The following is a 12,725-nucleotide window of genomic DNA, read 5'->3' on the forward strand; positions in this document are numbered from 1 at the left end:
ACTGCTTGGGAGACATCCAGGCTGTGTGACCGGGACCTGTCCTTAGTGCATGAGCTGCCTGTTTGAAACCTTGGGCTTACACAGGGACACTTTGCTCAGTCTGGAAGGAGGTGACAGGACCTGCCTGTATGGAATCCACAAGGTTTAAATGAATCCCCAGGGGTGCCTTGATACTGGAGGACATGGGAATGGAGGGGAGGGGCTGGGAGGAAGGTTGGGGTGGGGGCGGCAGGGGGGAGGACAGGGGAACTCATGGCTGATGTATAAAATTTAAAACACATAATAATAAAGAAAAAAAATTTTAAAAAAATAAGCAAGCTCAAGTCTATGGCAGATACACGTGGCCTGGCTATTGGAAGACCAAGGCAGGTAGAATAAATAAGCTCAAGAGTTAAAGGTCAGCCTGTAACATACACACACACTGCATCACAATTCCCAATTACATATATGCATAGATTGATACATGTAATATATATGACTTTATATATATCATAACATATGTGGCTTGTAGCCATAGAAATTTGTTCACAATTTTGAAAAATATGAATTTCAAAATTAAGATACCATCAGGTATTGAGCGCTAGCTTTCTCATCCAAATATGGTTATTTTTGGTTACACTGAGCTAATGGAACAAAGAATGATGCTCGTGATATGAGCTTCCTAGTAGCCAGACTCTTAACATCCTCATTGTAGAGTTCATGTTTGAGCTGACCTGATAATAGATGCCATAGAGGCAGAGGACAAAATCAGATACATAATGGAAAAGGCATGCTGGTAATTTAGGTAGGCTATACCAACAGGAGTAGATTTGCTGAGTCCCAGCACAAGTGTGTTTCACTTCTGAAGAAGAGGTCAGAACATGAGTATCCATTTTGCATCTCCTCAGGGCATGCATGTGTGATCATGCCAGTGGCTCCCTGTCTTTGACACCACTGAGTATGTGCATATGCAGTAGTATCTCCATGAAGAAGATTCTGTAGACTTCAGCCCACCTCCCTCTTCCTGTCTACAAATAAAAGGTTCCAGATCATCCCCTCCACCACACACACAGAATTTGAGAGTCTTCTTCATTCTACATGTTCACTATGAAGGTCCTCTGAATGATGGCGCACTGGCTGACAGAGCATGTAGGGATGTTACCCAATGTCATGCTACACAGCAGTTGAGGATTAGGAGGACACACCAACATTTCCTCATAACATAAAGAAGCTACTTCTACATCTTCAAGCTTAGAAGAATCAGGTAGTATGGTCCTTTCAGTTCCTAAAGCCCAGATGTTCACCAGAAAGGGAGTTGAAGACAAAGAGAACATCTGCCTAAGCAGGGCCTGATCATACAGAGATTATGGAAGGGAGACACGAAATCTATAGCATTTATGGATGGGATGATATTTATATTCCACATTGCAAACACCAGGGAGTAGAAGAAAGACAAGACAATTTTTTTAGCCTTGGCTCAGTAGATGGTCAGAGAAGATCCCTTCCTTTGAGTCTAGGAGGACTGCTGCCTGACACTTTTACTGGGGACTTGAGTACCTGATGCACACATGCATCTGTGAGGTCTCCATTTCTGTTGACACGTCACCAAATGATTTTTAGAATTTCAATACCTGTGTCAATTTTTTAAAAAAATCTCTGATGCCAAATGATTTTTATGCAACCAAATTTGCCGAGTTACCTGCATAGATGGAAAATTTACATAAATATGAGCTATGCAATCACTTTCACATAAGTAGGAGTCTCCTACCTTGACCTGAAGAAGTTCCCTTTAGCTCCTCTCTGTCAGTCATTGTCTGTTCTCTGCTCCAGGACAACTGCTTTCTGATGGTTCAGTTTGGAAACTGCATAATTTAGAAACATCAGAGTCCTAGCTATCCTATCTCAGAAATGGACTCCTATGTGACTGGTCCTGTTACTGAGTAAGAGGTTATAAGATTCAAGTGTGCTGTATTTGGTTAACAGTGTCATTCCATATATGCACACAACATATTTTACCCAGTCACTAGTTGATGTACACCTGGGTGACCTCATTTTGACTACTTTTATTGAAGCTCTTACGAACTTAATAATATGAGTTTTTGTGATTGGTGTTTTCAATTCCTTGAGCTAAAGACCTGGGAGTAGAACTACTCAATCACAGGACAAGTGTGTTTAACTTTTAATAGAACTGTCCAACTGACATCTATAAAGACCATATCTTTTTAAATCTCCTCCAGTGATGTATGACAGTGCCAGTAGCTCCATGTCTTTGCCAACACTTGGCTTTATTGGTCTTAAATCTAGTTATATTAAACAGGAATATAAAAGTACCTCATTGAAGGAATTTTCATGGACTTTAGTCTTTACATTTTCTTTCCCTATCTATCAACCTAGATCATCCCCTCTCTTTTTCTATCATGCTCTCCCTACTCACTCTCTGCCTTCCTCCACAAAACAGAACCTAAGTATCTTCTTCATTCTCATTTTTACTGTGGCTATTTCCATCTTCAACACAGGGCCTCTGAGTGATGGCGCAGTGAGTAGCAGAGCACACAGTGGTTTCCCCAGCTGAACTACAAACATGTCTGGGATTAAAAAGCACAGAGATGCCCAGGGTCCTTTGAGAATCTAGTTCCCTCGTCACAAGATTGGAGGAACTGGCCACTTCTCAGCTCTCATGGTCTAGCTCTTCCTTTGGTTAGAAACTTGGAGTAGAGAGAATACCTGCCAAGAAAGGCTAAAACCACAGACAGGACAAGAGTGCATTGCAAAGGTGACATGGAATATAGGGAGCCCCTGCTGATTGGAGGAGACAGGAATGGCTGAGCTCTGCTGTGACAGGTAAACAGCCAGAGAGACACCAAATAAAAAGTCCCCCAGTGCCATGTTGTTAGGCTATAGACTATTATTTAGATAATAATGAAGATAATTTGGAGCTAAGGTCAATTCTTAGGTGGCAGTAAAGGCGACTGACACTGAACCCTATGCCACTTCCTCTAGGAAATCAGTCTGCACTGAATATGGATTTCTGATACCACATCCTTTGATGTATCATGTCAGCATTTTATTGTGATTCTGAAACTTCTAATTATAGACTTTTATCTCAGATTTATCTTAGGGTCTAAGACTTCAGATTGACTCCAGTGTTGGAGCCAGCAAGTTCCCATTAAATGCTTGTCATATGGTTATGTATGATATTTATTAAGGGGTAGTAAGGGAACTTTCCTCCAGACAGGATGATATAAGTTCCATTTGGGGCTCCATATGGTAAAATTAGAATATGGACTTCCACAAATTGTCCCTTCACCTCCATATGTGAGCCATGGTCTGGGAGCATCCACACACGTATATGTACATGAGCTAAATAAATAAACACAATTAAAAATATTTGTTACGTGGATAAATGACAAAGAAGTTGATCTTGGCATGAACTGGCCACTAGAGGAGACACATTATGAGGGTGGAGTGAATAGGAGCTAAGGACTTTAAAAGAACCAGAATTGTAGTATGTTTTGGTCAAACAACTGTGACTTGACAGGGAGGTGTCCAAGTAGACCTTAAGTTAATTGTAGCAACTAGGGAGTCTAGAAGCAGGCTCAGTAAACTGAGTCTTCAAAGCACAGAGAAGTATTGAGGATGAAGGTCACACTCAAAGCTCCTGCATTTTCCTGTCTCTCCTGTGACATCTTGAGTGAATACTTATTCACAGAAGCCCCCTGAGTTCTCCTATTACAGCTCTTTGCCCAGGAGTGAGGACAGCGTTCCTAGTATCCTAGAAGAGCTTCAGAATCCACGCTGTGTCTTTCCAGAAGGACAAAGAGAGAACAGAAATAGCAGAGGTGACTTGCCCTGCCTCCTGGCCATTGGCTCTTGTCACTTCTGACTAATCAGTTCTTCTACAATGAGGACTTTGGCCCACCACACCAAGTCTCCGCCTACATCCTTTTGATTTATATTCCTGCCTGGGCATGCTGCACAGTTTCTGCTTCCAGTTTGTAAAAGTGGACGTCCTATGTAGCAGCACAGGCTTGGGCCTGAGAGCTGTCATGCCACTGAATCAACTGCATAGCTGGCTGAATGCCGTGGTCTTTGGGCTCCTGCTTCTCTTCCTCCATGTTCATGGTGAGGCTCACTAAGCTGGCAATGGGGATTGCTAGAGTCAGAGCTGCCAAATTCTGCATGTCAGTGGCTGAGCTTGTGGGAGAAAAAGTGGGGGAAGGGTGGGTGATGGAAGTGATAGATAAATGTGTGGGAAACATGTGCCTTCCAATCTTCTAACCAAAGCCTAAGATTTTTGTGGGCCCACACAGAACATCAGAGATTGTTAAGATCACTCCATACTGAGGAGACAGTTCAGTGTGAGAAGCTCTGGAGACTGATAGACAATTCTAAGGAAAATGATCAGAAGATGTTTTTTCTCCTTAGTCTGGCTGTGACTATAGCTACTACTGACCTTTGACAATAATGGCCACAATTCATGTGGCCAAATGACTAAGAGTGTGTAAGCTCTTTGGCCAGAGAAATGCTCTGACAACCTTCAAAAGGGGAGTAGGAAAGGTTCCTGACCATGAGGGGTAGGGAAGCTCTCACACTTACACCCCAGAGCTGAAACAGGAGGTGCTGGGTGTCCTTCCTATGTGGCCTGGTATCAATCAGGTGGGAACTCTCACAGTCTTTAGCAGCTGATTGCACAAAACTAACCCTGATGGCATCTTTCCTCCCACAGGTCAGGACCCATCAGAGGCCAGCCCCATCAGAAACACTCACACAGGCCAGGTCCGAGGCAGCCTTGTTCATGTGAAGGAGACCAAAGTGGGTGTCCACACTTTCCTGGGAATTCCCTTTGCCAAGCCACCTGTAGGACCACTGCGCTTTGCACCCCCTGAGGCCCCTGATCCATGGAGTGGTGTGAGAGATGGGACCTCACATCCAGCCATGTAAGTTCTGGACCCAGAGGATGTCTGGCCCTGGGGTGAAAAGCTTGTCAGAGCTCTGAGCCATGCTGAAGTCTTTCCTCTATCTCAGCTCTGTAGCAGTTTTCTCCCATTGTGGAGTGTCCCCCATGCATTTTTCTGATGTGTGAATTAAAATTGAGCAGAACAACCTTGACAATCTCCTTGGTCAGAGCATGGCATAGGGAGTTAGATGCCAGTACTATAGACAGAAACAAAGATAAAATTGTTCACAGATTCAAATTGAGCCCAGTGTTCTCTGCCACAATGGGAGTGATCTCTAGGCATGAGTTATGTGACCTATTAAGCAGAAAGTGCTTCTGAATCTAGCAGAATACACTTTAGATCCTGAGGAGTGCAGCATTATGGATACTTGCTAACTCCACACTCACAGTCACTGTGAGAGCCTATAGGGCCAAGTGCCACTGACCAAGGAACAAGGATATGTAACTAACTCCCCCTGGAGACAGTGTAGGAAAAAGAAGTTCCCTGAGAGTCTCTGCTCATGGGATGAATGATTTATCACCACCCATTGGGACAGAAGGTTCCACTGATTCCTTTAGTACCTGTTGATACAACACTCCAATATTGCAAACTTAGTTTGTTGTCTTTGATGTAATAAAATACTGGCAAAAGCAACTTAAGGAAGAAAGCTACTATCATAGGCTCCAGGTTTTAATTCAGCATGTTGGGGAATTCATAGTGAAGGAAAATTAGAGGAGCTGGTCACACCACATCCACAGGTATGAACAGAGAGTAGAAAAAGCTTGCATGCCTACTATGCTTATTTCACTTTTCTGTTCTTAAACAATTCAGTGTACATCACCACATACAGCCTGTCATTCCATAGAGAAGCCTGCAAGTCTCTAAATCCCAGAGCCAGAAAAAATAACATCCAGGCCCTAGCCACTTGCAGAACTCTAGAATTCTGGTTCCATCCCAGCATTTATGGAGCCTGTGGCCTTTACCTTGGTTGGAATGAACATTAGAGAGGGAATATGTATTAACAGGGCATCCCAAGGAGGAGCAAGTAAAAGTGACTGAGAGAATACATCCAGACTCACATTTGGATTTGCAATATCTGTCTTCTGCTTCCATCAGGTGTCTGCAAAACCTTGAAATGATGAATGTGGAGGCTGTGAAGGATATGAAGGTGACCCTGCCTCCCATCTCAATGTCTGAGGACTGTCTGCATCTCAACATCTACACTCCAGCTCATGCCAATGAAGGCTCTAACCTTCCTGTGAGTGTCAAGTCATGGTCAGCTTGGGAACAGGGTATTTTATTTGTGATGATAATGAAAAAATAAATTTAAAAGGGGGAGCAAAAGCTCCATTGCAGTATGAACTCTGTTGAAAAGCATTGCCCTTTTGGGATTGAAAAAAAGGTCTTCTCAGCCACACTATGCAGGTGAAACCTGGGTAAGGGACACAAAGCACTGGAGCACTGAGTGATCAAAGGCTCTGGCTATTTAATAAAACCAGGACTCATTCTCCAACCTGAGCCCTGCAGAACTGCTTAGGTGCTCAAGGCTTCACATTGAGGTCACTCATTCATTCCTTTAGATTATCTGTAGTGCCAATGAGAGTTGATGATTCCTTTCATTTTTAATCTGGAGATATATCCATAGAGACGCCCCTCTTTCCTCCACTAAAAGAGCCTGAGTAATGATAACATTACTGTATATATAGAATCATTAATTCAGACTGAGATATATGGTGGGGATGGGGGCTAGAAACAACCTGAAGGGGCTACTAGAGGCCCCTAGCCATGATCAAGGCCCTAAAGTGCTATTTCTATGTATTTGTTTAGCTACACAGAGGCACATCAGTTGTCTGATACTCTAGTAAACAGTCCTGCAGAGCTTTGGCTAGCGAGGGGCTTCCTGGCATCTCTATTGACTTCTCCAGGTGATGGTGTGGATCCATGGTGGTGCTCTGGTTGGAGGAATGGCTTCTATTACTGATGGATCCATATTGGCAGCCATAGAGGATGTGGTGGTCGTTCATATCCAATATCGCCTAGGTATTCTGGGCTTTTTCAGGTGAGCCTAGGGCTGAGCTGAGCAGAATCAGCTGAAGAACCTAGACAGCCCTTTGATCCATGCCCCTCTACTTCACAGCACTGGAGACCAGCACGCCAGAGGCAACTGGGGATACCTGGACCAAGTGGCATCCCTACGCTGGGTCCAGCAGAATATCGCCCACTTTGGAGGCAACCCTGACCAGGTCACTATTTTTGGAGAGTCAGCAGGTGGCACAAGTGTGTCTTCACATGTTGTGTCTCCCATGTCCAAAGGACTCTTCCACAGAGCCATCATGGAAAGTGGAGTGGCCCTGCTGCCTGACCTTATCTCTGACACCCATGAGATGGTCTACACTGTAAGTGCCTTTAACCATCACAGGCCTAAGTAGTTGGAAGTTTTTCTGTGTCCTTCCTGGTCCTGCGACTGCTTGGTCCCAAGTAAAAACACAGAGGCTTATATTACTTACAACTGTATGGCCTATTGGTCAGCTTACATTAGCTAGCTTTTTCAACTTAATTCAACCTATTCCTATTAATTTGTATGTTGTCCTGTGGCCATGGCATTACTGGACTGCTGGCATCTTGTTGCTCCTTAGTCAGTGGGCCCTCATCTTTTCTGACTCCATCCTTCTTCCTTTCATTTTCAGTTTTATGTACCCCCTAACATTATTCTGCCTCACCATTGACCAAACAGCTTGATTTATGAGCCAATCAGAACAACCCATATTCACAGTGTACAGAAAGACATCCCCCAGCACTCTAGTCTGTCCCCTCAGACTTCATGGTTTGGTACTCTGGTCTTCTGTTCAGTGAGGAAAACATTGACCATGGGAAATAATTTCTTTCCAGTAATATTTGAGAAACTCAGGGGTTAGCCTCTACTCACCTCTGCTTCATACTGGGTGACAGCAAACTGCTCCTAGCAGCTTCTATTACTGACTAAAATAAATAAATAGGAGTGTGCCTTGGTAGGTGGCTCTGTGGGTTTTTAAACATGTTTGGAGTGCAAGCCTGAGGACCTAAGTTCAAATCTCCAGAGCCCACAAAAGGCTGGAGATAGTAGCAAGTATCTGTAATTCCAATGTTCCTGTGGTCAGGTGGGAGGCAGAAACACGGGAATCTGGATGTTCACAGAGCAATCAGATAGCATAGAAGCAGTAATACAAGAAGACCGCCTGTCTGAAATAAGGGGACATGGGTGAAGAATGGCGACTTTGTCCTCTATCATTCACATACAAACATTGGCACACTTGGTCCTTCTCTCATACATGAAACACAGAAAGATGGGTGGAGTGAACAGAACCACCTGAGCAAACACAAAAAACAAACAAACAAAATCCAAGTAGGCAGGCTGAAAAGATACTGCTTCCTTTGAGGAATACGACAAAGGTAACAATTTATATTTACACCAAACCACACACAACACACACTATAGTGTAGTAGTCAGGCCAATAACATCAAGTTGGAGTGGAGAGAATTCTTCTCTGCACTTGTTTCCTTTACAGACGGTGGCCAACCTGTCTGGATGTGAGGCCAAGGACTCAGAGGCCCTGGTACACTGTCTGAGAGGCAAAAGTGAAGCAGAGATTCTGGTCATTAATGAGGTAGGTAGAACTGTGTGTCTTGGAAGATCTAGTCAGACTTTGCGTCCTTTAGTTCTGTGTACAATATGAACACCAAGATAGGCTAATCCAAGTGTAGATTCTCTTCCAGAGTGAGCTGAGCATCCTGAGGCTAGGAAGACATGAGTAAACGGTAGTGGTAACTCAGTGTATCAGCATATGTATTTTATTGAACTTCAACATTAACCTTTAATGCCCCTCAGGTCTTCAAGATCATCCCTGCTGTGGTGGATGGGGTGTTCTTTCCCAGGCATCCCCAAGAGTTGTTGGCATCTGTGGATTTTCACCCTGTCCCCAGCATCATTGGTGTCAACAATGATGAGTATAGTTGGATCCTCCCCATGGTGAGACTCAATTTCAACCCTCTGAAAGACTGAAGACTCATATGTTAAGTACTGGGTTATTGGTGAAAGTCTTAATGCTACTCCACATAGTTAAAAAGGAGGTTCATTTTGTGGGGTAACTTATGAATGAAGGGATAGGTAACGGGGTCTGGGAAAGGTGTAGCCCAGTCCAGCAGTGTTCTCTGGAGAACTCTGCTCGGTATACCTCCAGCGTCCAGGGTCCAGGAAACAAGAGAGCCAGCTCATCCTCTCGGGTCTTCAGGGTCCTCTCTCGGACCCACTTTGTATGTGTGACAATTACTGAAGCCTCAATGGGGGTTGGAACTTTCAGATCAAAGCTGGAATAACTACCCACTACATTGGGAACTCAATACATCTCTAATCCAAGTCCATCAGATCCCACACTTCTGCCTCTCAGGTCATGGGCTCTGGTCAGACAATAAAGGAAATAACAAGAGAGAACCTGCAGGATGTTTTGAAGAATACGGCAGCACAAATGGTGAGATACCTCTGGTCCTATCCAAACAGATAGGTCCCTCATAACTCCTTCTCAGACAGCATCCCTATTAATGAAGGTCAGTATATGTGTGATTCTGTGTGGGGTGACCTCAGACCATGAATCTTTTTACCTACATCCTATTTCATCACAGACCCCATTCACCTCATACCAAAGGCTTTTGCCTACCTAACCAACAACATGCCTAACCTCATTCTTCCTGAAATACCTGGTGTAGATGCTGCCTCCTGAGTGTGGTGACCTGCTAATGGAAGAGTACATGGGGGACACTGAGGATCCCCAAGCCCTCCAAATTCAGTTTACAGAGATGATGGGAGACTTCATGTTTGTGATCCCTGCACTCCAAGTAGCACATTTTCAGCGTAAGTACCTCTGTAACAAGGCTTAAGGGAGCAGCTCAGAGATGTAGATCACTGTACACACTGTGGAGCTGTGTAAAAATCAAGGTCTTATGTCTAGTTAAAGAGTGTGACATCTAGTTACAGAAGAGAAAATGAGTTGCTGGTAATCTATTGACTTGATGTAACCATTCAGCTGGGAAGGCCATGAGCACTGTTTTGACATGGGCTTTTCCACAGCTAGTGCTCCAGCTTGGGACTTCCTCTCCTCTTTAATATTTATGATTCCAGGTAACTTTAGATCCAGGTACCTTGTCACCAAATATGTATCAAAAAACTCCAGGTGAGGGGCCACTAAGTCATTCATCATCCCTACCTCCAGGTTCCCACAACCCTGTCTACTTCTATGAATTCCAACATCAATCCAGCTTTCTCAAGGGTCTCAGACCACCCCACGTGAAGGCTGACCATGCTGATGAGATTCCTTTTGTTTTTGGGTCCTTCTTCTTTGGCATGAAACGTGAGTCTTTCTTATTCTCCTTGAGCTGATGGAGGTCTCAGATGAAACCTCAGGAACTCCTGAGCTCTTAGTCTATTTGAGGAAAACTAGGTTCTGGGAAATGATAGAATCAAGTGTGTACCATATCATAGCTTAAAAAATTAGACCAAGATTAGAATCTGGACCTGTCCCAGTCTAGCCTGTGGTGGAGATGACAGCACATTGGGACACAGATTCAATTAGAGGCATGCATGGATGTTGGGTATTGGATAGTGAAGAAGGCAGGTAACAAAGCTGATAGTTACAGTTCTGACAACAGCTGGGATTGTGAGTGTGCGGCATGATTTGGCAGTTCTGTGGGGTGTCATGGACTTCAATATTTATTTTTTTCATGTTTCCAGTTGTCCTCACAGAGGAGGAAGAGCTGTTGAACAGGAGGATGATGAAGTACTGGGCCAACTTTGCAAGACTTGGGTGAGAACACACCTCTCTCTCAACCTTCCCTAATGGGTTATAGGGATATGTGAGTCCCTATAGGTCTCCCTTTGGGGTGGTTGTCTCTTTAGTATTAACAGATCTTTCATCATATTATAGTTTCTTCTCTACTGGATAGCACATTTATACATACACTTTGTAGGTATCAGTTACTGGACATCTCACAGTGACCTGGCTCATGAGCCATAGTATATAGTTCTTTAGATTTTGCCTCTTAGACATAAAACAGGTCAAGTAGTCTTCCCTTACATGAAGCAGAAACTAGTGGGTGACACTTGCATCCCTATATCAGGACACTTATCCCATCAACCCCATTTAATACCGATCTAATTGTACCACTGCCATGACCCAAATCAGGGGGTCAGACTTTGGATCAGAGTGACCTCACCCTTTTCTGCTGGGTGGCATATCCACAGGAACCCCAACAGCGAGGGTCTACCCTACTGGCCCATGTTGGACCATGATGAGCAGTACTTGCAGCTGAACATCAAGCCTGCTGTGGGCCAAGCCCTGAAGGCCAAAAGGCTGCAGTTCTGGACCAAGACTCTACCGCAGAAGATCCAGGAGCTAACGAGATCTCAGAACATGCACAAAGAGCTCTAGTGCCCTGTGTGAGGAATGGTGTGTAGGCTTGGCTGCTGATGGATACTGGGCTGGAACCTCTGGCTGTGTCCCAGTTCTCTCCCTCCAGTCCCTGCCCTCTCAGAAAACCACCAGAGGGGCCCAGTTCCAAATTCTCCACAATGGCAGCTGCTCCCCCTCCCCTGGAGATGCTAGCTGCTCAGAACCCAGCCTACTATGATGGGACCAGCTTGTGGAGGACATGTCATTGCCCTGCCCCATGCCTGCAGAGTATTTTGGTCCCCTCCTCAGAACAGCCATGTGATTTCTCCTGCTCCCTTCCCCTGCCTCACCTCCGGGGACTGGAAAGGTCACCCAGGAGTGGTTTGGCTAATAAACCTCGTCTTTTACTTTTAATTTGGTTTGATTACTTTTGATTTGGCTTTTTTGTTGGTAGAGAAACCTAAATATCTTTCAGCTTGAGGTTCCCAAAACATATTGAGGAATCTGGGTTGATTCTAACATTCACATAACCTCTGCACTTGTATGTTCTTCAACATTTATGACAAATCCTCTGTATGTGACTCTTTATCCTGCTGGGTCATTTTTTGTAATACCCATTCAGTTAATGCTCCCATAACAACGTGGATTTTGTGAGTCACCCAAACCTGGCTCATCTACTTTCACACTCCACTGGTACTAAGCCCCTTCCACCCTTATCCCTTCATTTTTCATTCTCACTGTCATCTTCTCTAAGACCAAAACCCTCTTTAAATAAAGCAGAAGTTTGAAGAATATTGATATGGCTTCTTCAAAAACCATATGGGTAAGGTGTGTCAAAACCACATGCTCTCTTTCATCAGGGTCACACTTTTGGAGACCATGAATTTCAAGTTTAAGATACCAACTTGTTTACTATATTGTGATGACTAGCCCTCTGACTCAAAAATGGTAACTTGTGTTTTCACTGAGTAGATGGGATAATTAGTAGTTCTCATGACCCAGACCTCCAATATGTCTCACTCTTAATAACATCATACTGGAGCCTAAGTTTTAATATAGAAATATGACTCACAGATACTTTCAAAACACATCTCATAGAGGTTCCCAAGTCAGTGACTGGATTTGAAAATATCCCATTGTGTTTGTAGATTAAATGTCACCTACATTTTATTTTAACATAATACGTACATTAATCGATATTGATTTCTTTTTCCTACCCTTTTCATTATTCAACCCCATTCATCTATTCTGTCCCAAAGTAGTCAGTTGATACTATTTTATTCTAGATACATGTTTAAATATCTATTCCAGTCTGAGACAGTGTGTGTGTACGTGTGTGTTTGTGTGTGTACACATGTCTGTGCATACACATGGATGTTTCTGTGCATGC

General features: G+C 43.9%; 1 protein-coding gene across 4 annotated transcripts; it reads left to right on the forward strand.

Moving 5' to 3' along the window:
• Positions 1–4,025: 4,025 nt before the first annotated feature.
• LOC118584513 (acylcarnitine hydrolase-like) lies at positions 4,026–11,374 on the forward strand. Of its 4 annotated transcripts, none has more exons than XM_036188809.1 (12): positions 4,026–4,101; positions 4,706–4,916; positions 6,033–6,174; positions 6,842–6,975; positions 7,054–7,312; positions 8,462–8,560; positions 8,782–8,929; positions 9,351–9,421; positions 9,657–9,801; positions 10,160–10,297; positions 10,678–10,750; positions 11,188–11,374. In XM_036188809.1, exons 1-12 carry the CDS (start codon positions 4,026–4,028, stop codon positions 11,372–11,374), a joined length of 1,683 nt encoding a protein of 560 aa, XP_036044702.1. The 4 variants fall into 4 exon arrangements, with proteins under 4 accessions (XP_036044702.1, XP_036044700.1, XP_036044703.1 ...); XM_036188807.1 differs by having other exon boundaries at positions 8,782–8,922; positions 9,341–9,421; XM_036188810.1 differs by lacking the exon at positions 8,462–8,560 and having other exon boundaries at positions 8,782–8,922; positions 9,341–9,421.
• The last annotated feature ends 1,351 nt before the right edge of the window (positions 11,375–12,725 follow it).

Source organism: Onychomys torridus, chromosome 5 (assembly GCF_903995425.1).
Source record: "Onychomys torridus chromosome 5, mOncTor1.1, whole genome shotgun sequence".
In the NCBI taxonomy this organism is placed as follows: Eukaryota; Metazoa; Chordata; class Mammalia; order Rodentia; family Cricetidae; genus Onychomys; species Onychomys torridus.

Bases quoted from the DNA above. Each gene is read 5' to 3' on its own strand.
- LOC118584513 (XM_036188807.1), top strand. From the start codon at position 4,026: ATGCCACTGAATCAACTGCATAGCTGGCTGAATGCCGTGGTCTTTGGG. The intron at 4,102-4,705 runs GTGAGGCTCACT...TTCCTCCCACAG, and splicing joins TCTCTTCCTCCATGTTCATG to GTCAGGACCCATCAGAGGCC. The intron at 6,976-7,053 runs GTGAGCCTAGGG...TCTACTTCACAG, and splicing joins GGTATTCTGGGCTTTTTCAG to CACTGGAGACCAGCACGCCA.